The sequence below is a fragment of the Apus apus genome, chromosome Z, assembly GCF_020740795.1.
Source record: "Apus apus isolate bApuApu2 chromosome Z, bApuApu2.pri.cur, whole genome shotgun sequence".
NCBI classification, from domain to species: domain Eukaryota; kingdom Metazoa; phylum Chordata; class Aves; order Apodiformes; family Apodidae; genus Apus; species Apus apus.
Window position 1 is genome coordinate 24,754,238 of NC_067312.1, and position 25,861 is coordinate 24,780,098.

The 25,861-nt window shown below is 37.7% G+C and overlaps 1 protein-coding gene across 2 annotated transcripts in view; it reads left to right on the forward strand.

Annotated features, from left to right (window-relative positions):
• ARSB (arylsulfatase B) overlaps window positions 1-25,861 on the forward strand; it is a 65,438-nt gene that overhangs the window by 15,084 nt on the left and 24,493 nt on the right. For both annotated transcript variants that reach the window (XM_051643319.1, XM_051643320.1), the window contains exon 5: window positions 18,228-18,471. In XM_051643319.1, coding sequence (XP_051499279.1) covers window positions 18,228-18,471 — 244 coding nt within the window. The remainder of the gene's footprint in view (window positions 1-18,227; window positions 18,472-25,861) is intronic.

The window sequence follows — 25,861 nt, forward strand, 5'->3', positions numbered from 1 at the left end:
ACAGAATAAGCATTATTCATGCTGTGAAGATCAGAGGGAAGAAATTTTCTCCAAATGCGATCCTTTACCGCTATTATCGACAGCGCTCTTTGTTTAACTATGAGTCACAACCATGAGCTTAAATCACACAAAGGAAGGGCTCTGAAGTCCTGTCTGTGACCTAGACTTTCAGCAAGAATGTTAGAGGTCATAAATGCGATGCGTTTACAGAGCTGTGCATTGAAACTGACTGTTGCTTGCTTGTATTGTGTCTGGTGCTAGTAAGTGCTATTTAGTTCCCTTTCATAGATACAGAATTGACCCAGAAAAACTTAAAAAATTAAAATAAAAAATAAAATCAACAGCTAGATGCCTGCTTGTTTTGTTGGTATTGGCAACTGATTGTAGTGTTACATCTAAACTTCTCTGTAGAAGATGATGCATTTAGAATTTTCTCCTGCTTATATCAATCACTTCATTTTTAAATAAGTACATATTAAATAGTATGTTGTGGTGTATCATGTCTGCTAAACAGCTGTGAGGGTTTAAAACTGTTCTATCAGTGTTCCTTGTAGTTCTCCTTTGCTTTTTATTACTATGAACTACTAACTGCCTACATAGTTTCAATAGTATTTAAAACAAAATCATATAAATCCCAGTAATATATTATGGAAAAGAGATTTCTGCACTTCATGTATCCAAAACTATTTGGGTTCACCTTTTCTGTCATCTCCCCATCAGAAATAGGGAACAGTAGGAAAGGTATAGGGATATGGATTTCATACCTTCTGCTGTCTTTTGTTTATCACTGTCTGATGTTGTTTGCACGTTGCATGTTACTCCTTTTATTAATTTTTGGTTGCAAACTTCAGAAATTTGCTTTTTGAAATACATAGAAAATGTGAGTCACTTCGTTGACATGCTCTGTTTTCAACAGTACTGAGACACTAACATTGTTAAATTTGCTTCTTAAACTCTGTAAGTTACATATGAAATAGTTTCACAGTTAACTTTTAATATACTTTCCAGTTCTGCTTCAGTTGGATGGACCCTCACATTGACCTCCATGTGGTTCTGATTAAGTATAAGAGCATGATTACTCATAAAGCCCCAGCCCTGCAAAGGAGCACTGGATATAGAACATGTAACAAATGTTTACAGAATCAAACTATAGACAAATTGGATATGCCATCTAACTTCTGCCATATTTTCCTGTACTCATTACATCCATTTTTATGTAGTTGTTGCAGATTAAAGGAACCTATATGGTCTTTAGTATTCAAGGTTGAATTGCATTTGCTTTTTAAAATGCAATAGTACAACACCAAAGAGAAAAAAAAAAATCAGTATTCGGAAACAAAGGGGAGACAAAAGCAACATCTTCTGTCATTCAGTTTAGTGGTTTATACTGGTTTGGATCAGTGAGACAAAGGTAGTTGAAAATCTGTCCTCAATCCATCATCCCCTATAATTCATCCTGTGTTAAGGAAATTGTGTTGCCTGGCTGATGGTGGTACAGTGGTAGGATTGCTTTAGATGCTGCAAGATTCAGGATTGGAAGTGTGCTTCAGTTGTTGCTGTTTACAACTCATAAAGTCTCCTAATGCAGTATCAAAAGAAGTAAAGGGGGGAAAAGTCCACGTACCATCTGAGATCGAGTTTCTTTTTATGTTTTCATCATTCTGAGCTCAGGTGTTGCATCACGGAAATGCACCATAAACTTAAGGAGATGAAAGGAATTTGCTCGTTCCTTGTTTTACTAGGACCCAGTGGTTATGGGTTTCTGTCAGATTTCCTGGTTGCCTGTCTCAGGTATCCACTTTCCATGGGAGACCATCTTCTAATGTAACACTGCAGGTGATTTCAACGAAGCTTAGAAAAACGTCAATATGCTTTTTCTTTTTTTCTTCACAAGTCTTCATTGCATGACTTCAGTATTTTTTTCCTTGTCCTGTAGGTTGTTTTAGACTACGACCATGAATTTACAAATATATTGTGTACTGTTAAATTACCAAATACTATTCAAGGTACTAAATATTAAGATATAGTCAAATATATGCCATTTACTGATCACAGAATAGTAGGGGTTGGAAGGGACCTCTGAAGATCATCTGGTCCAAACCCCCTGCTAGAGCAGGAACACCTACAGCAGATAACACAGGAACACATCAAGGTGGGTTTTTAATGTCTCCAGAGGAGACTCCACAGCCTCTCTGGGCAGCCTGTTCCAGTGCTGTGTTACCCTCACAGTAAAGAAGTTTTTCCTCATGTTTAGGTTGAACTTCCTATGTTCCAGTTTGTGACCACTGCCCCTTGTCCTGCCACTGGACACCACTTGGACGGGTCCAGTCCCATCCTTCTGACACCAACCTTTACATATTTATAAGCATTTAGAAGATCCCCTCTCCGTCTCCTCTTCTCCAGGCTAAATAGATCCAGGTCTCTCTCCCTTTCCTTGTATGGTAGATGCTCCAGCCTCATTACCATCTTAGTGGCTCTGCACTGGGCTCTTTCAAGTAGTTCCTTGGCCTTCATGAGCTGGGGAGCCCAAAGCTGGGTGCAGTATTCCAGATGTGGCCTCACCACAGAGAGGGAAAGGATGACCTCCCTTGACCTACTGGCCACACCCTTCTTAATGCACCCCAGGATGCCAATCACTTTCTTGGCCGAGAGGGCACCTTGTTGGCTCATGGTCAGCCTGTTGTGCACCATGACTCCCAGGTGCTTTTCCCCAGAGCTGCTTTCCAGCAGGTCAGCCCCCAGCTTGTACTGTCACATGGGGTTGTTGTTCCCTGGATGCAGTACTCTACACTTACCCCTGTTGGATTTCATTAGATTTCTCCTCACCCAACTCTCCAGCCTGTCCAGGCCACACTGAATGGCAGCACAGCCTTCAGGCTCGTCAGCCACCCCTCCCAGTTTTATGTCATCATCAAACTTGCTGTGGCTGCACTCTGTGCCTTAGTCCAGTTAATTGATTAATATATTGAATATTGATCAACCAACCTTAACAAAGAAAATAAATACAACATCTCTTTTGTATGTTGCCGTTATTCTTTGAGAACCTGAATTGCTTCTACAGCCAACCTTTGAACTTTGAATATGCAAGGAAAAGAGAAATACTGCTTTAAGTATGCCCAGGCAGCACTCAGCAGAGTGGTTACATACTAAATCTGTGATGCAGAGCATGAACATTTTTTGATATCTGCTATTAGGTTTTCTTATAATAACTTGATTTTATAGAATCATGGAATTGTTTGAGCTGGAAAGGACCTTTATAGTTCATCTAATCCAGCTCCCCTGCAGTGAGCAGGGGCATCTTCAACTAGATCAGGTTGCTCAGAGCCCTGTTCAACCTGACCTTGAATGTTTCCAGGGAGAGGGGATCTGCCATCTCTCTGGGCAGCCAGTTCCAGTGTTTCATCATCCTCATCATAAACAATTTCTTCCTTACATCTAGTCAGAATCTACCCCCTTTTAGTTTAAAACCATTACCCCTTGTCCTGTTGCAACAGGCTCCACTAAATGTTTGTCTCCATCTTTCCTACAAGCCCCCCTCTTCAGCCTCCCTGAAAGGCCACAATAAGGTCTTCCAGGTGCCTTCTTTTCTCCAGGCTGAACAACTCCAACTCTCAACATTTCCTCAAAGCAGAGGTGTTCCATTTCTTCAATTAATTTTGTGGCCCTTCTCTGGACCCACTTCAACAAGTTTGTGTCTTTCCTGTGCTGAGGACTCCCAACCTGGACACAGTACTCCAGGTGGGGGGGTCTCATGAGGGCAGAACAGAGGGGCTGAATCACCTTCCTCTCCCTGCTGTCCATGCTTCTTTTGATGCAGCTGAGGAGAGTGTTGGCTTTCTGGGCTCTGAGTGTGCAAAGTACAGTTAATTTATGGTAAGGTATTGCACCAGATGAAACTTGCTGAACTTTAGAAGTAGAGGGAAAGTTTTGCCTTATAGTTTTGTGCTCTTGTCTGTAGATTTTGCTGATCATCTGTTTCTCTGCAATTTAGGAGGAATTTAAGTTTAGATAGTCCTAGTGTTGTAAATCTCCTGTGCATAGAGAAAAGAAAGTGGTGGGCGTTATTTTGTTTGTTTGTTGTTGTGTTCGTGGCTTTTTTCCTTTTGTGAAAAAGGGTTGGGAGCTATATTGGAAGGTTTTAATACTGAAATAAATCTGTAAAGTATCTAAGGCTAGAAGATGGAAGGTGACCATCTTCAGAGCTAGTAAAGTTCAGCAGGGGAAATTTGAAAGTAACTGTACATTAGTTGTGAATATTAAGATTTGGCCATGGGTAAGTGTATCAGATCATGTCAATATCTGATGTGAAACAGGCTTGGGGAGTTCTTACTGCAGTGTTCATTGCAGGTTTTTTAGCTCTTCGTACTAACACTGAAACAAAGAAACTATTTTTGTAAGGATCTTTTTTTTTGTATTTTTCAGTTCATCAGTCTTAATCTTTCCTCTGCTCTCTCTATGCATTCCTACTAATTGTCTTTATCCCCTCTGCAAATCTCTGCACCTCTGGATAGTTTCATGTGCCTTCTGTGACTGGAATATCTGTCTCTTACTCTACAGCATCTGTCTCTACATTCCTCTTTAAGGAGGAAGCACCAGCCTCACTTTTTATCTGAACTTTGAGCACTGCTGCCATGTGGAATGCTATCTGTGCCTGCTCTTGGGTTTCACCTATAGTTGCATTTTCTCAAGTTAAAATATAGCCAGACCTTTGTGTATGTTGAATTGAGCTGATCCTGAATTCTGTATTAAGATTACAGAGTTGCTTGAACTTCATTGGGAAGAACCAGTAATCTGCAGAAAGGAATTTCACATATATTTTTGAGTAAATGGTTTTAGTCAACTACATATAAAACCAAATAATGCTGTTATTAACTTCTTGTATTATAATCAATCTACATGTTTGAGTGTGTCAAGGGTTATTACCGATCACTGCAGTAAACTGCGTTTATTGGAGCACAGCACTGCTTCTGCTATGTTGCAAGAAGACATTTTATCAAATTAACAATGAAATAGAATATGTTGATGTCTGATATGCAGAATTCATTATGATATAAACTGTTTTGTCTCCTTAAGCCTGCTTTCTGTTTGCACAATAGCATTGTAACACATCTTGCAATCAAATAAGCATTTATAACCAGTGGCTTTTAAGAATGACATCCTATGCATGCTTTTCCATCTAGACTGAATTTTTTCAGTACTATTCTTCCATTACTGGTCTCATGGCCGGGGAGGGGGCCGGGTGGGAAGGTGGCTTTGATTACTTTTCTCATGAAAGTTGTACATAGTTGTAGTTGTGGCTGCTTGAATGTAGCACATGTAACACTGCCCTCAAGTTGTATTCCAGTGATTTCAATGGACTGAAAAGACACAGCCTTTGCTTAATAATTACATTTTACTGACCACAAATGGTTCACATTGACAAGGAGATAAACTACTGCTGGCCAACAGCTGCAGTTTGTTGGAATGTCAAAGGTAGCAGAAAGAATGCAAATGAAAAAAAACCAACAAAACAACAACCAAATCTTAAAAGGAAAACGGCATGCCTCATGAGGAAGAAGGCATGTGTAGACAGTGCTGGTGATGAGTGGGACTAAGGATGGGGGCTTTTTCTGCTAGCAGGTGCCTCCCTTCACAGGCAGCTGCTCCTGAGGTCTCTCAGCTGCATTCATGGATGGCATGTGGCTTCCTGTGATTCTTTCCAAGTGACCTTGGGTAACTTGAACGTTTTTAATAGTTAGTGATTTCACTTTATTAATCCGGGTGTTTTTGATGGAATTGTGTTAGGAGTAAGCACACATGCAATTACACCAGTCTTTTTTAGGAACTATTGACTTGTGTGATCTGAGAGCTTTTAATTAGCTGAACCCTTTAAATTAGTTCAGTCAGCACCAAAAAAGCATGTCTTGCTGCAGCCTAAGGCAAACAAAGAGAAAGGCCAAAAGGAAAACATAGACCTTAGTACCTTTACTAATTTAATTGGACACTCACTCTGTAATCCTGAGAGAGACTTAGAGTTGGATTTTTGAAGAATTAGTAACTCCTTTAACAAAGTGGGAGTAGGGGAAGATGGGACTTCTGGACTTGCATATGCAGGTCAGGTAATGGTCACACAGGAGAGCAGAAGTCCTCATGAGGAACATGAAACTGCAGCTGTAATTGTGGAGATTAGGCGTCACGGTGGCACATGGGATGCCACTGTCCCCTCTTGTCTCACCCTTGCTAGTGACCCTGCCCATTTGACTGAAGCTAATGCAAGATTGAACTGAGCAGGCTGAAGAAGGATCATGTGATTGGTTTGGTCAATAATATGGAAGAGGTGATAAGTCTTGACTGTTGATGGCATCAGGGATGACAAGCAATAGTGGACAGACTCCTTCTGCAAGAGCAGGTTGAACCATGAAGAGGATGCGCATTAGGGCTTTAATATCACTTCATTAGATAAGGAATTTGCAGGGAAAAGAAGGCAAGATGTTTTCTGAAAATGAAACAACTTATTTCTGAAATATAGGTGTACTGGGAAACACTTGGCCATCCAAAGCGAAAGCTCTGTTTATAGTGAAATGCTGTCTTTCAGCAGAGGAATCTGTTAGTGAATTATGGATTTTTCTTCTTTCCCAGTACCTGGAACGGAACAGGAAAACCGTTAACCCATGAAATGATAGAATTTCCAGGATAAAATTTCTAATAAATTATCATTAGGCACAAAAACATGAAAAGAAAAAGCCCAAAAAAAGCAACATTTGCAATTTCCCTACTCCTTTTAAGTTTACCGTTTTTTCCATTGTGTATATGAACAATTCCCCTCTGAAACTGCAGAGTTATATGTATGTATTTGAGGACTGAATGTGGTCTGTATAGCTAGACAGTTGCCAAGAAGAGAGATTTCACAACTTCAGGGTTTAGGAAACATGATCGAAAGTGGCAGAAAGTTCAAGGATGATGATGTCGGAGAAAGGTTAGATCTTGCAAAGAGGAAATTGCTGATGACCTTGCTGAGCTACCATGGTGTCTTGCAGGCATACTGGAAAGGTTCAAACACAGGAGCAATCAGAAGAGGGCATGTTTGGGGCATGTAGCTGGAAAAAAATAAATCATAGATTTGGAATAAAATAATCATTATTAAATTAAAAAAAATTAGTTTAAGTGTTCCTTCTCATCACTTACTTGAATGTAGCATTGATATGAAAAAATTAAGAAGGAGAATATTAGGCAGACTTTAAACACTAGAGGCTTTTCTGTGTATTTGGAGATAATTTGTTCCATTTCATCCAGCTTAACAATCTATTTTTTATATTCAGCAGTGTGTTTTATTCAGCCATTTTTACTTGTCACCCAGAGAAGATGTTAAAGAAATAAATAACAAGCAAAAAATTACTCTGAAATACTCATCAGCAAGTATGTTCTCTGACATTGACAGAATAGTTCCAACAGATCACAAAGTAATTCACCTTTTTTGTCCCCCCTGAAATATAAGATTAGTGTTGTAAAGAATATTGTTTTCTTTAGTCTTTTACTGATGTATTTGGTTTAGAAAATTCTCAGATGGAATTTCAAGTTTTATGGTTTATGTGCTTGGTGTGACAGCTTAGGCACAGGTACTTCTCAGTAAGGTGTGTGCTGTCCTTTTTTCAAATGCCTGGTGTGGTTGTAATAACTAAGGAGTTTTGTTTCATTTTCATGTCTTTATGCCAGCAGATATGTCTTTCTTTCTGCTAGTGAATTGAGCCAATATATTCTGGGTATAAATAGGGGCCCCAAGTGATTAAAAATTCAAGTCACACCTCTCAGAACAAAAATTATGTGAAAAACAGATGTAAATCTGTCCAATCAAGTAATAGTTTGCACTGTATAAAGCAAATACATGTGCCTACACTTAATAGTAAGAAGAAGAAAAGACATCTGGAACATAGCAGATGAAATACAAAAGTCATAGATACACAGGAGGAGTTAGGCTACTACTGGATGAGCAATGATGGGCTGTGATGTTCCCAACATCGAGTGGTGGCTCTCCCACTCATGCTTTTAGGAGCACACTTCTTAACTCCTGGCATTGAGGTTTTGGCTGTTCCTTGGCTGGTTGGAGAGTTTCTTCACAGGGCAGTTTTCCCTGGCTATAGGCCAAGTTTTTGGAAAGTGCCCATCTGCACCACCTTCCACTGCTCAGCTGGACCTTGCACAGCTCTCTTCTTCCTCTCCAGCCTTTCTCCCAAAACCTTTCCCAGCTGTATCCTGATGTGCTAAACTACTTAAATTAGCTCCAGATTTCTCTGCTTATTGTGTGCCAGAGAAGTGACAGAAAGCAACTGGAGTAGTCCCCTCTCAAGTAAACACCAAGGAAGAGGGGATACAGGATATTAGGATGTAAAATGTGGGTTCTGGGCATAGTGCTGAGAGTTTAATGCCTGTGCATTAGATCATTTGTCTTGGCTGTTGGCATGCAGTTTTAAGTTTTGGCAGCTTCATATCTCTGGAAGTGTTTTTTGGTTTTGATTGTTTTTTGGTTGGTTGGTTGTTTTTGTTTTGTTGGTTTTGGTTGTTTTTTTAAAGGAAAAAGGTAGGTGTTAGGTTAAAGTAGTAATTTCCTCCCTTCCTCTCAAAAGGCAAAACTGGAAAAAAGTGAAAAAATTATCTCCCAAGGCTGGCAGCTTTACCTGCAAGCCATGCACGCTTTAATGCTTCTGCCGCATCTGAACTCAGGGACATCTCTTCTCGTACACATCTCTGATCAGCAGTAAAAGTAAAACTAGTTTTACTCTGATTGCTATGCTCATGGTTGGAACTGGATCCACTTTTCTTACCTTACGGCTGCAGCCTGAAGTACAAAACCGACAGGCCTGAGGTCCGGTATTTTCCATACATCTGGAAGTATGGAAGCTTTAGTTTTGCCTGATGGCAGCTAATGCTGGGTGTCCATCAGCACAGAAACAGTGGCCTGGCTTCCTGTTTTGTTTTGTTGTGTTGTTTTTGGTTTGTTTTTTTTTTCTCCAAAAGCTGCTATAAATATGCCTCCTAATTAGATCCATAATGTTGTTTGGATAACAGCACAAGGTTTGTTCTGAGAGTCACACTGCTTCCAGAAGCAGAGGAAGAAACCCAGATGTATTAAAAATAAACTTCCAAATGCTTTTACTGAATAAAAACACCTATATGTTGCCAGCTATTGGACAGTCTCTGCACTGAGAAAATTTAGTGCTTGAAATTCAGAGCTTCCGCACAAACTTGCTGTCATTTGTCAGTCCTGTCCAGTCCTTCTTTTATTGAATGTCTGTCTACCATATGGACATATCTCTTCTATTTGGTAGGCAGAGAGGGGGGATGCACTTGGAAACCAAACATTCTTCTGAGTTACTTCCATTTATTTGAAATGGAAGAAGGAAGCATATAGGAAGAACTCTGTTGTTCCTTTTAGCAAAGGGAAATCACCATATTTTCACTCTCATCTTCACAAAGCAATTAATCTGTTATTCAAAAGCAAGGAACTGGAACAAGTCCCAGGAATTATTATTGACAATATTTCCCCTTTAAACATTTTGTGTGCATATTTCATGTTTGATTATGTGTAGCTGATGGCTTTGTATGTCAGCAGCCTTTAGTTTCAGGGGTAGCAGAAGCTTAAAATGGTCCTTTTTCTCGTTATTTTGAAAATGTTTTAATTTGATAACATTGAAATGCCCAAATCTGCATTGTAAATTAAATCAGTGTTGTGATTTTTTTTTTAATCTGTACTCACTTTAAAAATACCACGTGGCTTTAAACTAGTCTTTCAAACAGTGCTTGGCATGGTTTATGTACCAGACAGATGTGTGCTAGATCAGCTTACTTCAGAGGCCCAGGAGGAGAAATGAAAGGGTATGGGAGTTATCTCTTGCAGCTTCAGAGAAATTAATAAATTTTTTAAAAAAAGGAGTTTAAGCACAGGTGGAAAAAAACAAACAAACAAACAAAAGCTGGGGTGTGCCAGTGTTGGATTTGAAAAGTACTGTAGATACAGTAAGCATTTGGCAAGTATTTTCCAACTGTTTTTAGGAAAAAAAGAAGACCTAAGTGTTTGTAGGCAGAAGCCAGAAATGTTAGGCTAGATATTTACGGACTCCTATAGTTGGTTGAAGTTATTAAACACCAATGCATAATAAATGATCAGTGAATTGTGGTATCTAATTGTATTTATATTATTCTAGATGCTTAGAGCTAAGCTTTCTTCTTGCTTTACCCTTGCAGTTACATTAGTTCAAATACTTTCTTGTGCTGTGTTCTGAATAGTGGTTGCACAAAGACTATTTTGGCACACAGCACTTGATTTTTTTCTCTCTCTCTTTTTTTTTTTTTTTTTCCCCTGACTGCTTCCCAGTTGAATACTTCCTTTAAATGTTGCTTGGTTATTTCTTGCTCTCTGGATACATGAGTCACATACATGCAGATCTGTTAAAATTTTGGATGCCTATTTGAAAAAATGAACCTAGGTACTCATAAGAAGTTATGTATTTAAACATATTAACCTCATTATAATTAAATATTTTGCATATTAAATATTTTCTGTGATATCAAAAGTTTTACATCTTTTGTTACTGCTGAAATTTATTTATGCAGAGTTTGCTGGGCTGTGAGGCATCCAAAGCAAAACAATCCTGTAAATCCAATAGCCCATTGGATTGTTGCACTGTTAAGAATGTTATTTTTCTTATAGGAAAAAATTAATTACTATTGTATTTTTCAGAGTTATTGTTATAAGTATTTTCCATATTCTTGGATCACTCTTTGTTCTACAAATGCCAAAAATGGTTGTTAAACTTACTGTGACAGTGAGCATTACTGGGACACACTCAGGATGACAGTTCTGCCATTGTAACCAACATGTAATTATGTATCACAAACTTACACTCTCTAGGTTTATCATCTTACAAGAATGGAAGGCTTAGAATAAATAGAAGTTAAGGACAGTTTATGTAAACCCTGCATATTTTTATGAGGTATTCTCACTGTCTAACACAATGTGCACACTAATGTATTCAGAAAGGGTGATGTTTTTTGTTTTGGTTTTTTTTTGGTTGGTTGGTTTGGTGTTTTTTGCTGTTGGTTTTTTTGTTTTGGTTTGTTTTGGTTTGGTTTGGTTTTTTTTGTAAGGAGACTTATGAGTATCTCCTTATCTTGAACTAAGAAAATACAAAGGCTGAAAAGAATTACCAGAGTTAGAAACTGCTTAATAACAGCACTGAATGGAGTCCTGGATGAATCTGTGGAGAAATTCCAGGAAGCCCTTTCCAAGGAGCTCGTCTAGAACAACTTGCCAGACACATCAATGGGACTGTGGGGTGTAGTTCAGTTGTGGTCATAAGAAGAATGCAGCAATTTGAGTGGTCACAAGGGAGACAAAATACAAGAATGCTCTGTCTTAAAAGAAAAAAAAAAAAAAAGTTACATTTCTATAGTATAATTAAACAAGATCTAGTGTATTAGAAGAAAATACAGCACTCTACATAAGGCACATTGTTGCTTTTGAAAAATAATGCAAAATTATTGTATGTATTACTTACCATTTTAATTTACCTACTTAAGTCCTATATGAGGGCTGGTGAAAAAGCAGTGAGGGAAATCTTTGAAGTGAAGATCAGTTTCTGGTCTATTTGCAGAGAAATAGCACCTCTATTCTAAAGCATTTAGTGTGAGGCAGCATCACGAGCAAAAGCTGCTAGGATGTGTGTGCAGGCAGCAGAAGTCGCACCAAGGGAGTCGTTTGGGCTGCTTGTCCACGGAGGGAAAAAAGTTACTGTGCTTGTTGCACTATATTAAGCGTTCTTTGGAAACTCTTCTTATAGTGTTGTTCCTACCATCCAAAAAATAAAACACAAAGGTCTCTTTATGGCTTTTAAAATGAGTTTTTCATTCCACTACATAGGCAATAACTAATTTTGTGTGTACAGTTGGGGGAGACGAAGCTTCCTTTCTTCTAAATGTGGCCTTATACAATATTAAAAGACTTGTTTCCATTTAATTTCTTCTCCCAACAGTAACTTTCAAACCCATTGATCAATTTAAACTGACTTTGTTGGAGTAGTGAGCTCTGATGTGAATTTTTAACAAAGGGTATTTATATTGCCTGAGTTCAGTAACTGTTGTGGACTTGTTTTAATAAGAATGTGCACAGGCGAGATGTAACTTATGATCCTAGGAGCAACATTTGTCAGGGTTCATTCTGAAGTAAACACTTTTACCTTTTTTTGTTTGTTTGTTTTCTGTTGTCTAATGAGATATAAATCCCAAATGAGGCTTTTTCCATAGTTGTGAGTATCTGTTGCTGATGCAGTCTGTCTTCATGGTATGAAGCAGACTTGCTTCAGTTCCAGGATAATTCAATAAAAAAGTGAGTCCATCTGAAGACTTGAATCCATACATGCTTCATTAGTTATTGCTCTCAGAATTGTTTTGTAGCTGGTTTTTATTGTGAAGCTGCTCTTCAAAGAATTTTTAGCCATTAAATTGTTTACTAGCTACATGCATCCCACATCAGTGCGTATATATATATGGCCCTAGTCAAAATGTTTGGCAGCTGGCAACTCTTCAGAGAAGTGTTTGGGAGAAACAAAAGGGCCTCTCTATTTAGTTTTGTTTATTGATTTATTTAAGAACCTCTGTGAAACATCTTTTACAGTTTACAAATTGCAGATTTAACAAATTAAACTCTATCTCATGTCTATGACAATTAATTATAATTACAAAAGCAGATGCTTGTGAGCAGAAAATATTAGCGTTAGCTTTTTGAAAGCTTTACCTTGCTTTTATTTTGCTTATGTTGAAAGGTTTTTATTAAACTAAATAAACTTTTTTAAAGTGCCATTCCTCTTCATTACCTAGTTATCACAGTAGTTTGAAAGATAGTCACCTTCTCTTTGAAAATAGATTATCTGATGTATTTTTGTGAGAAATGGCTCCCATTTTCATCCAAAATCTTTTGGGAGGGAATTACTATGGATTTTTGTTGCTTCAACTCACTCCATTAAAATAACTTAATGTGAACAGCATTGTATGGACTTCGGGATGGGTAGGAAAGTGATTAGATGTAAACAGATACATCAGAGTGAAAGAATACAGACATAGTCCTATATGAAAATATCTCTTTCTGGAAGGCATATTTGGGTAGTTGCTAGGGTTAGAAGAAAAAAATTGTTGGTTTTTTTTGCAGGTCTTTTAATCAAAACAGAAGACAAAAGCTCTCACTTCAAAATTTTGTTTTTGCTATAGCAATGCATGCTATTTAGTAAGAATCAGCTTTGCCAGTGCTTTAAAAACATTCAGGGGGTTAAGGTATTGTGAATGACTATTGTGAGAGCTTTATATCAGTTTATTTTATCAGGACACATGTCTCACATGTACACTTATATGGAGAAATTAACAAAATGTGGTGTTTTGGGTTTGGAAGCACTGCATTGGTTTTAGGAGGGGGGGTTAGACCTGATAGTTTTGTTAGTATCAGCTCCAAAGAAATTACTCCATGTGGCAATCATTTTGTTTAAGATACATTCAGATCTAATCAGATTCCTACCCCTTGGCTACTGAAGGACAACACAAAATTAAAAAAAATTATGCTATTCACATGAATAGTGTGAATGATGATAGGGATGAGCCTGGTTTTTATTCCTAGGGACTGTTTTGACAAATTCCTGACACTTCAAAATATTTATTGCCTGTAAGAGACTGTTCTGTCTGTGACTACATGGCTCCTTCAGGTCTAACTATTGGAGACTCCCTCCGCGCTGTTACAAGTGTCAATGTGCTTAATTTTCTCTTTAGAATTTTTGCTTTCTTTTCCATAGTAGGAATGACACCTCTTCCCTAATCAGTGTAGCATATCATTGGTGTTCATGATACGATTACTGCATTATACAGATTTTCCCGTCGTCAACAAGACTGATTTAATTTGTGGTTGCACAACTTTGATCAAAACCACTTTGTGTTTCTCTGCTTCATTCTGTCATTTTGCCTTTTACCCTACATATGTTTTCTGTGCATTTGTTTGTTTGTTTGTTTGTTTTTGGTGGTAATGCCTGCTATAAACTCTCTTTCAGCCCATTCTTGTATCAGCGAGACTGTCTCTCCTCAAAGTTCTCTTTTGTTGTCACAAGCTTCAGCTCGTAGGAGAAAATTCCATCAGAAATGGAAGAAAAAGCATCTCAGCCCCCCCCTCCTTAAAATAACAGAAGTATGTGAATGGTGAAAATACTGTGAGAAAATAAAGGTAGCTATAGACCTATCAAAGCAAGCCAGGCCATGCAAACAATAAAGCTTTTTAAAAATGTATGATTCTTCCATTTAAGAAAGCAAATAGAATTGAATAAATGAACTAGGTAACACTTATGCCAAGTACCATAATTTCTAAGTATAGCCTTATTCTCTACCCTTTTATCCTTTCTTTAGGGACAACAGCTGGTTAGTTAGAGGATTTTTCTAATGCACATAATATGTTGTGGGCGCTACTGATGTCTAAACTATATAGATACAATTACAAAAAATATTCTTACAGATAGGAAAAATATACTTACCATTTTTTCCAGACTATTTCACCATTATTTTTAATGAAAATTCTATTTGATATTTGTCTCCATGAAAGAGAAAATTGAAGTATCATTCTTGGGGGCTTCTGTTTTCAGCTCAAGTAACAAGGCTGAAGCTTTAATAATAAGAAATGTTATAAATCAGGGCCTTTGGTTGATTCAAAAGCTTTGCTCTGGAAACTGCCTGCTGAGATTAGGTATTAGGATGAGTCATGAAGAGAAACAGTTGTGAAAATGGATGATAAATCATTCGGGAAATATTGTTCTGCAGTGGATTTAGAATTTGATATGAAGCCAGTGTAGAACATGAAGCAACAATGATCCCATTTGTCTCTTACCTAATTGGCTATTCAGTGGGTGTTTTAAACTATTGGGAGTTTCCATATGAACTTGGGAGTTTGTTCCGTATTTGAGACACTTAGCTAAAATAGCATGAGTATGGGGAATAGCTTAGTTGGTTGTTGTGACACAAGTGCAGGACCTCACACTTGGCGTTGTTGAACCTCAGCCCATTGTTCCAGCCTGTTGAGGCCCTGCTGTAGAGCCTCCCTGTCCTCAAGCAGATCAACACTCCCTCCCAATCAGCATCATCTGCAAATTTACTGAGGGTGCACTTAATCCCCTCATCCCTATCACAGATAAAGACATTAAGCAGAACTGGCCCCAGTACTGACTCCTGGGAAACATCACTGGTGACTGCCCGCCAGCTGGATTTAACTCCATTCACAACTCTTTGGGCCCAGCCAGCAAGGTTTTTACCCAGTGAAAGGTGTACCTGGCCAAGCCATGACCAGCCAGTTTCTCCAAAGGAATGCTGTGGAAAATTATGTTGAAGGCTTTACTAAAGTTCAAATGACACCTACAGCCTCTCCCTCATCTACTAAGTATGTCACCTTGTCATAGAAGGATATCAGGTTAGTCAAGCAGGACGTGCCTTTCATAAACCCATGCTGACTGAACCTGATGGTCCTGCATGAGCTGCATAATGGCACTCAAGATGATCTGCTCCATAACTTTCTCTGGCACCAAGGTCAGACTGACAGGCCTATAGTTCCCTGGATTGTCCTTCCAGTCCTTCTTATAGATGAGTGTCACCTTTGCCAATCTCCAGTCAACTGGGACTTCCCCAGTTAGCCAGGACTGCTGATAGATGATGGAAAGTCTTTCGATGAGCACTTCTGCCAGCTCCCTCAGTACCCATGGGTGGATCCCATTCAGCCCCATAAACTTGTGTGTGTGTTTAAGTGGTGTAGCAGGTTGCTGACCGTTTCCCCTTGGATTATGGGGTCTTCAAACTGCTCCCCACGTCTGTCTTCCACCTCAGTGTGGTCTGGGTGCCCAGACATCAACTGCTCTTACTACTGAAGACTGGAGAAAAGAAGGCACTTAGCACCTCAGTGATGCATCAGCTCAATTCTGCTTACCTGGAAGGGAAACAGATTTCAGTAATCAAATAAAAAAAATCCTTTTCCCTCCTTCAGCACTTTCTTGATGACTCAGTCAAGAAATTAAGCAGAAAGTGCCTCTTGAACAAGAGTTCATGAGGGAAAAGGAAATACATTATAGTAATGTGTGAAAAGGAGAAGTCCAAATGAGCGGGATGAAACTTGTTTCATACGTGGAGTTTTAAAATTTATATTCCAGATAAGCTAACAAGCAGGAATTCCTGCCCCCCGTTTTTTTTAAACTATGGTGTACTATGTGTTAATGCTGATACCACACGAGTTTTTACAGGATATTAATTAGATAGAATCCTTGTCTTGGGGAATTTTTTCTGTAATGAAACTGACACAATATGAATTTCTTCAACTCAAATACAGAAAGTAAAGAAAAAGAGAGTATAACAAAGATTTGTCTGTACCCCTGGAAATGCACACTTTTCTCTCTCTGTTCTTCAGAAAGACAGTGTTCTGTTAGTTCCTTGCTACTTCATAGATTATACTCAGGACTGAAAAAAGATATAATGTGCTAGTATTAAACTCATAGTGACATCAGGTAGCTTGTGATATGAAGATATTTAACATACTTAAGATTTTATCCCGCTGTATATCCAAACTGTGGTCTAATATAATGTAGGTAAGAAACCTTTTATTTTAAGGCCACCAAAGGTCAAAAGCTACTAAAAGCTTTCTCCCAGGAATATATCCCTGACAGGAATTCCTGTTTACAAGAAGAGTAGAAGGAATTGTTGAAACTGGTTGGTTTGTTTGTTTGTTTGTAACCAGGAACTGTTTAAATTCTCAGATCTCAGTGCTCAACTTAGTTGTGTGAGAATTATTGGTAGCTAGTATCTGATGGTCTGCATTTGATATTGAAGATGATACTTATTTTTAACCCCAGAACACACGTCACACAAGCAGCCCTGCCAGAAGCTAGTTGGACCATGGGGCACTTTACACTTTTCAAATTATGCTATTTTTCCCAAGAGCTTCATTTAACTTAGGCTTCCACCTTTTACAGTCTTCAGAGGTATGCACTATTTTATTCCTTAGTAGAACAAAAAGGGTCTTCTATGTGGAGTAGAAAGATGTTCACAGAAGGGGTTTACATTGATCCCTAATTCGTGAAAAAAAAGGGATATAATTTTTTGTGTTGTGCTTACAGTAAAGTTCTTCTGTATGGTGTTGGATATGCATTTCTTATTTCTTCCCTCATATTGCCATTTCTTAATCAGAAATTATGATATAAACATGTCAAATTACACTGAATGTCGGTTGAACAACTACTATTTTAGATAATTTTAACCTCATTAAAATTAAGAAAAATTATGCATAAAAGAGTTGTCATTGATGACTCTTTTGAGAACATTACAATAGGTTTGAAGAGCTATACAGCTGTACCAGAAGTAACTCTGAAGAATAATTAATTTGTTAATTTAAGGAATCTGGATTTTATTCTAAGTGTGGAGGCTTGGTCAGAGAAAGCTAAAAAGAATTACATGAGCTATCTCTAATTCATGTAGATATTTCTGAGTTATGGTAGTCATGGTTCAGCTTTCTCTGTAACCATCTTATATGTAATTCTCACCAAACACAGTAAAGTCAGTGTCTTCCCAAACTGCTTAAACTATTTAAATAGTTTCAACTCCTTCTACCTGAGAAACTGTCTGTTTTGTGTAACATTAGAAATAAATGTGGCTGCCTAAAAATCTAGGAAAAAACCTCCTAAACTAGGAGTACAGGTATTGTCCTTCCTAACATTGGAATAACAGCTTCCTATTTTAAATATACCATACTGTTCTGGAAAACAGCATATTCTGAGTGCTGTTGATGGCATTGATAGCAACTCTTCTTGTGGCCTGTAAAGTGGATGGAACTAAGTTTTTAAAGTCTTTGATTCTGAAAGCTTTGTGTATCTGATGATATTTAGAATCGACATCTTAACAAACACATTTTAAATCGTTGGTCTCTAGTATGGTATCATTTATGCCTAGCAATAACTTGACATCAGGATCATTTTTAAGACTCTGGCAAGAATTAACATGTGTTTGTTATGTGCTCTAAACACATGATATTTTTTATGAACACATAACAGCACTGTGCAAGTACTTGGATGACACACGTCTAAATTGTGAAGATATTTTTAAAGCCAGGTAAATAAATGTTTTGGAGAGGATTTTTCTGTTTCTTTCTTACCAATAATTGCCTACCAATTTCTTAACAATAATAATTTGTTTTCCAGATAATGGAGGGCAGACTTTGGCAGGTGGTAATAACTGGCCACTGAGAGGAAGAAAATGGACCCTCTGGGAAGGAGGAGTGAGAGGAGTAGGCTTTGTTGCAAGTCCTTTACTGAAACAAAAGGGTGTAGAAAGTCATGAACTCATCCATATCTCTGACTGGCTACCAACGCTGGTGCACCTTGCTGGAGGACATACCAATAGCACTAAGCCTTTGGATGGCTTTAATGTTTGGAACACTATCAGGTAACTTGCATTTCAAATCACAGTCAGCATTCTGGTATGAGAAGAATTTCATCAGAGCTGGAGCTGCAGGGGGAAATACTGTGTGTTCCTTTCACTAAATAAAGGGAAGGTGTAAGTGCACTTAACTTTGCTATCCATGAAAGAATTATCCAGGTTGGAAATTAATCCTGATCACAGATGCAAAACCTCCATATAGCTTTAACTTTGTTGAGTTTATCACTGTGGACACAAGAATACACAAACATTATGTACTTTTTCAAGAGCATTGTCAGATTCAGAACTACATTAACCAATCATGGACAGCATAGAGTATGAGTTAGAAACTTTTATGGGCCTAGACCTGCTCTCTGCAGAGCCCAGTTGGGTGTCTCTGCAGTCTGTATCTGAAATTGTGCATCTGGGAAATCTATGCAGACACTGAAATTGTGCATCTGGGAAATCTATGCAGACATTGAGCTCACCGAGCATTAACTCCACTTTGGTGGTTTGTTAGCTCAGTACAGGATGTGTCAGACTGGCTCCAAGTCTAGTCATTTGAATAGGTCTGTATCATGCTGTTCACTGTCTCAAAAAGCCTGTGAGGTTGAGTACAAAACTGAGCCTGACCTAACTGCTGAAAGATGTGATGTTGTGTGTCATTTAAGCAAGCTGGAGCGCTCAGGACAGTGCAGACATTCCTTGATGGCTGGAAAAAAGAGGCAGGTTTGCTCTAAGCTAATTACTTTTACTGGGGTTTCTCTGTGCACCTCTCATGCTGTCTGGATTAACTGGGATATCCCAAACCCCATTAGTTCAGATAATGGAGGGTTTTCTGTGCATTTAAGAAGAAATGAGTTAAATCCCATACATTTTTCTCTGGAAAAGAATAGTAAAAATGGTATCACAAATACTGGATACTGGGGACTATGAGCACATCTGAGTATGTGCTTACTACTAGTGTGCTTGGCTTAGCAGAGTAAGTAGAATGTGAAAGAATATAAGAATTTGGCATTAACTGATAAAAGTTATTTTTTCACTGGAGCAAGCTATCAAAATAAACTCTAGTTGGTGTCGCCCCTTTGTGATAATATTAAATTGAGATCTGTATTCAGTCAGTCCTTCAGCTTTTGAAGCTTTTATTTTATTCTGATGTTTTTTATTCTACTAAAATTGATTGCAAAATCCTTGAAACCTGAGTTTCTGCAGAATTTTCTCTTCTGAGGCCAACCCTTAGTTTTGCAAAAATTGCATGGTGACATGGCTTAAATTCCTCTTTTTCTTCCTCTTCCGTGCTTCATGTAATGTATTCATTGGTGGGACTAAATCCTACTGTCTGTGTTCTTAGAAGTTGTATTTATTTTAGTGGGTCTTTGAATATAGTTTTATTTTGCATAAAAGTAATTTAGGACCTGAAGTTTAATACTGCTAAAGGAGAATAAAAGGACTAACAATTCTATTTCCTACCTGCCATTCAACTGAGATTTAGGGGTTTGTTTATTTTGGTGGTCTTTGTTCTGTTTTTATAGTAGTCAGACAATATTATATTATGTGTTTTATAACCTTTTGTCCCCTTCTCAGGGCTCCTACTGTTGCTTTGAGGAAAAATGTAGATATTTATGTAGCAACTGCTGAATTTTCTGCAGTAGCGCATTACTATAAACACAATTTTTGTGTATCTTAGCATTCTAGACTGTGAATTATGGAGCTACTTCCTAATCAAGTGTGAGCAGGAGTGTTTGGGTCAGGGATTGAGATGGGAAATAGAGTTAGAGCAGCCAGAGTTGGATGCATCTACCCATCCCTTGCTAGACTTTGAAAAAAAAGATCAAAAAACCAGCTCCTGCATCTCTTGAGTTCAGTATTGTTTTGTTTGTTCCTTTTGTAGGTTTACCTGTTTTGAATCTGCTGAACTCAATTCCTTTCTTAGTGCTGCCTCTGCTTCTGAGGAGCAATGTTTTCAAAGCAATGTGCTTCAAAACAAGCTTTTGAAGGTTTTCTGTATTAGCTGGAATTTGGGAAGAGCTCATGGCCTTGTGCCCAGCTGTACTGTATTGCTCCTTCCAAGTGGAAGAAGATAAGAATGTATCTAAATGAGGCCAGGGACCATTAACTACTGGGAAGGAGTGGAGACTCCTGTCCGGCCAGGGGCAGTAAAAAGTTTTATGGGCTGATGTTAGTGTGGGAAAACTCAGTATCAGGAGGATCCTAGGGAACTCTTAAACTGTAAACTTTTATTCCAGCTACCAGCAGAATTCCAACAGCAGAATCTTGTCTCTTCATGGAAAAACTCAATGCAACTTCTACTGGCACTACTAGGGAGTTAAGTGTCCTCCAATATTTTCAGTAGTGCCAACCAGAGGGTCTCTGTGTGGAGTGGGGGAAAAGGCAGTTTTTGTGAATTGTTAGGCTTCTCTTTGCCTGATCTTGCAGCTGAAATGTCAAATTTCGCATGATTTTCCTATATAATCAGGAGAAATTTTGTGATCATAATTCAAAAGGTCACTTGAATATTGGATAGCAAACAATGCCCTTTTGATGACATCTGATGGAAAGTTCAAATATGTTGCTTATAGTGAGTGAAATTACATTTTGCTAAGATTCTATCTCATTTGAAAAAGTGAACTAATAGCTAATCGCCATGTTGCATCTGTATTTTTTTCAGCCCAGTTTAATACTGATTAAGTTATTGTAGTAAATAGAAGTGCTGAAAATGACACATTTATACAACTGTTCATTTTATTCCTCCTCTACTTAATTTTGACTTGAAGAACAAGAATGTGACAAATGGCATGAGAAGAGAGAGTTCAGGAGTACGTGTTTCTTGTGGACAAAAGTACCTTAATCTGCATTCTTTTTAGCTAGCTATACTTTCTTTCATAAAATGCATGAAACCAAGGAAATACAATGTTCTTGTTCTCATTGTTTTTACTTATTTTCTTATGTGTAGTATTTGCATGCTACTTAAAAACTCTCAGAAAAGGACAGGAAAAGCTGGTCTGCTCTTCCAGATTTGATCTGCTGACCTGGTAGTGCAGAAAATACTGTTACAATACTGAACGACCTAATAGAAGAATAATGTGGTTTTATTTAAAATAGAAACTGAAATACAGCGAGTTTTACTTGCACTCTCACAGTCTGATGCTCTTACTCACCAAAAGGTGTGTATCTAACAATTCTGACCAGCAGCCAGGCACCAGGGCAGGGGTTTTCAAGCCATCTATCTGGCAGCCAGGCACCTTGACACTTATGACCAGATGTTAGACCCAGGAATTGTTGCCATGGTACAGAAGTCCAGAGCCACCAGATATGAAGTCCTTCTAACATCTTTTGTGTTCTCCTTGTGTTGTTAACCATGCAGAGTCCCTGTTATGCCTTTCTGTACCCTTCTGTACCCTGCTTCTGTATCCTGTCGTACCTCTGTGAGTCACCAGGTGCCATCAGTTTGGCTGGATTGTCTCCAGATGTCCCTGTCCTGGGAAGCAGGCCTAGGTGTGCTGGAATCTTGCTGACCTGCTAATCTGGATGTCATTAGCACAAACTGTTGAGGGCCCTTTCCCTGCTGTGTGTTTGTGCTGTTGTCTCAACATGCAGATCTTCCCAGTCTTTCTCTGTTCTTGGCCTTCCAGCTACAGTTTTCTATTGTGAAAGATAATAGGCCACCAAAAACCCTTCTTGTGTGTAAAATTCTGTTGAAGCATATCTTTAAACCAGTAGTTCCTAAACTTTATTTTACTCCAGGTACCTTTGGAACTAGATTTTCTTTTTCCCTTTGATGACTCTAACTTCTTTTCAAAAACAACTCAGAGTAGTATTATTGTACCAACTCATTTTTGGATATCCATCAGACCATTCCAATCTCATGTATAAAACTTTTACATAAATCATAGGAGATTACACTTTCCTAATACTTCAGATTGCCCTGGGTAACACTACAATATAGGTGGAGCGTTTAAAACCATGTACATATTAGAAATTATTTATGAAAATACAGTTATAATATCACTAATTGTTTTACCAAAATTGTAATTGAGAGTACCAAGAACAATTAATAGAAAACAATACTTAAATGCTTTTAGTCGAGGAATCTAAACTGTACTGCCTGTTTCCAAGCAAGTATCTCAAAAGGCACTTTTTTGTTTCTAAGAAAAATCTGTTCTCCAGATGCTTGCTACTCTATTGAAATTGAGATACTAGGCAAAATAATTTTCCTTATGTGGGAATTTGCCCTGGTTGATACATTGTTTTGATATATTTTGGTTTTCAGTACTGAATATCTAGTATGTCTGTGCTCAGAAGAAGGATTTTATTTTGCGTTAACAGGAAAATGGAAAACCAAATGGCAGAGCTCGTGAAGCAGTATGATAGGAACGGAAAGAGTCAGGCTGAAATGCAGTGAAAATAATATTTCTTCAAAGCTTGTTAGCATGTAGGCTTTCAAGTTTACATATATGATTTTTCAGGGCCAGTTTCAGTTTTATATTTTTGTAATGTTGGAAATAATAGAATTAATTGGATGAAGAGATTAACTTGAATTCTAGTGTACCAAATGCTTACATTCATCTTAGGAATTAAACACCTGTTTGAAAAAAAATTTGTTGTTATAGTATAAATTAATGCTAAAGAAAGAACAGTCTGAAGCTCAAAGTGACGTTAATTTCCAGCATATCTGAAATATAATTATTTTAGGAAAGCATGTAGAGATATGACCCAGAGAAATAGAACATGTGGCAAGGTTATAAAGGCTCAGATTTTGCTGAGTGATACTGAGGATGTTTTTGTGCAAGATAAACATATTTACTCTGAAAAACCTTGGATTCCTTCCCAAGGACACCTTCTGCGTATTTAACAACAACAACAAAAGTGAAAGATCACATGTAGATGTTTGTTCATGTTCGCTAAGGAGTAATAGATTGTTCTGTATGTTTTTAAAACTTTGCAAAGCAGAAACTAGCTGATACTACAAGGAACTCTGAAGTTAGTCCATATGCTTTCATCAAGAGGGTCTTACATGGAGGTCTCACTTGGAAAATCATGCCTTTTAACTGCTTAATTAAATAGTCAGTTAGACATGGTAGAGTAATAAGTGGACAAAATTACAAGTTCTGTATTTTTATGGAGGGGAGCAATGTATTAGGATATTGGAGTCTAAAAATAAAGATTCTAAAATTAGACCATTGTAAGATGTGGTTACAGTGGAAGCTGCTAAAATACAAAGGCAGGATTCCCTAGAGAATCATATTGCTTTCTTATTCTAGCTCAACTGGCAAGTATATTCCTGATGCAAAATATCCTTGGCAGAACATCTGCCAAGGTGAATCTGTTGTTGAGACCATGTTTTTTGAGGGGATTAAGGTCAGCGTGGAGCTCCGTAAATGTGGAGGACAGAGTCTAGGCACAGGGAAAAAGAACTCTGCTACAAGTGTAATTCTCTACTTGTTTTCCTTGCGACATTGTTTCTGTCTTCCTGATGTCCTTTTCTGTCAGCCAACAGCTTTCTTCAACATACAGTGCTGCCTTCTTTTTTCTGGCTATCGTTCTGTGAATAATATATGCTGGTTTGAGACCCCCATGTTGTGCGCAGCGCAGTTACTGGAGTAACATCCAAACTGAACAAGCAATTGAGTTCTAGCTAATAGTGCTGCAGAGCTTAATGCAGTAATGCCATAAGCATCACAAAGTAAATCTCATTATTATATGTGAATCACATTTCCAAGTTCGTAATACCAATATTCTATCCAAGAAAAAAAACACAACAAAATGATTTAATAAAAAATACAGCTGCAGCATGGAAAACTTAAATTAATGCAGGTGCAATATTTGTATTTTTTATTCTACCAGCTGTGCAGTTACGTTGATAGCATGTTTAGCATACAGTATCCACCCTCCAGATTAGAAGCCATAAATTTCTGAGATGATGGTAATACTACTCTGCTTGAACAGCATAAATATCCTAATTTCTGACTTCCTACCTCCTGTGGTACTGTACAAATATTAGATGTATAAACAAGAGAAGTACATAGGAGTAAGTTACTTCTTTCTTCTGTATTTGACCCTGGTGGAAGATACTAGATTACTTAGCTTAACTCTGGTGTTTGCTTTCTCTTAAAATGATACTGAAAAATGTAGATACAGCTGCAAAATAAGAATATCTTCCCAAGTAGTTACTACAGAGTCATTCACATGATAAAAATCTGCATCCTAGTTTAACTTGTGATAACTGGTTCATGTTAATGTTACCTATGATCAGGTTGTGAAAGGCACATTTGACCACAGTTGTAAATGGAGCACCTAGACAGTAAGAGTCTATTTCATTAAATAAAATCAGACATTCCTTAGTTAAGAGTGTAACTACTGTAAATATTAGGCTGTGAGGCCAGGAAAGTTTGGGGGAGTTAACCTTTCACTAACATTATGGGAAAAACATTTTTGTGGCAGTTTTATACAGGGAATTACTAACACTGTGGGTTAAATATTGTACTTCCTCTGTACTAATTGCAAGGCTGTATTATCTGAACACATTTAATGTTTCATCCAATCCTTTTTGTTAATTTTGTACTTACTGAAAATGTGTAGCATTCAGAAATGGTTTTACAAACAGAATGGAACAATATTAGTTTTAATTAGTTGTTATTGAAAATTTAAATTACAGGTAAATATTGTTTAATTATAGATTATTAAAATAACAGTAATTTTTGAAGTTTTCACTAAGTTTTATGTTACCTGTTGAGTTTTGGTTTTTGTTTTTTGTTTTTTTTATTCTTAATGCCAAGTGATTTGGGCGCCCTGTTGACTTTTTGAGTCCTGAAGCTCCTAAGCAAAAAAAAAAGCAAGTAATTCAGAAGTTTCTAAAAGGATGTGTTTAGGGTCACTGCCAAATAATAAAATATTATTATATCATGATGTACCCAAGGTTCTCTCTAATTATGCATTCCTAATCATGTTGCTCTTTATAAGGAGTAAATTTCTTTTACTCAGTTTTTTTAGGACTTAGATGTACTTAATGGATAATTTCAGAGGCTCATTTCACACCATCTCTATGTAGAGGCTAGAAAAAAAGGGGGTTGATGTTTTTTTTTCCCCCCACAAGAAGTTTTATAATATCTAAATAATCCTTTTGACCTCAGTTACAAATTGAAGGTAGGTTTTTTGAGGGGTAGCCAATGCCTCTAGTGTTTTTGGAGGCACTGCACTGAGCCAAAATGCCTTCAGTCCTTGTTCAGATATGCAGAGAGCATAGCAAGTGCCATGCCAGCTTATTCTGCAAAATTTAATTTTTAAAGTTGGTTATTGTAAAACCCTACTTTGGCAGGGCCAGTTCTGTACTTTGTAAACCTATGAATAATCCCAGTAAGCACCAGTGAAGTCAGGGAAGAGTGACAGAGACAAAAGCTGTTGCTACTAGCCTGAAAAA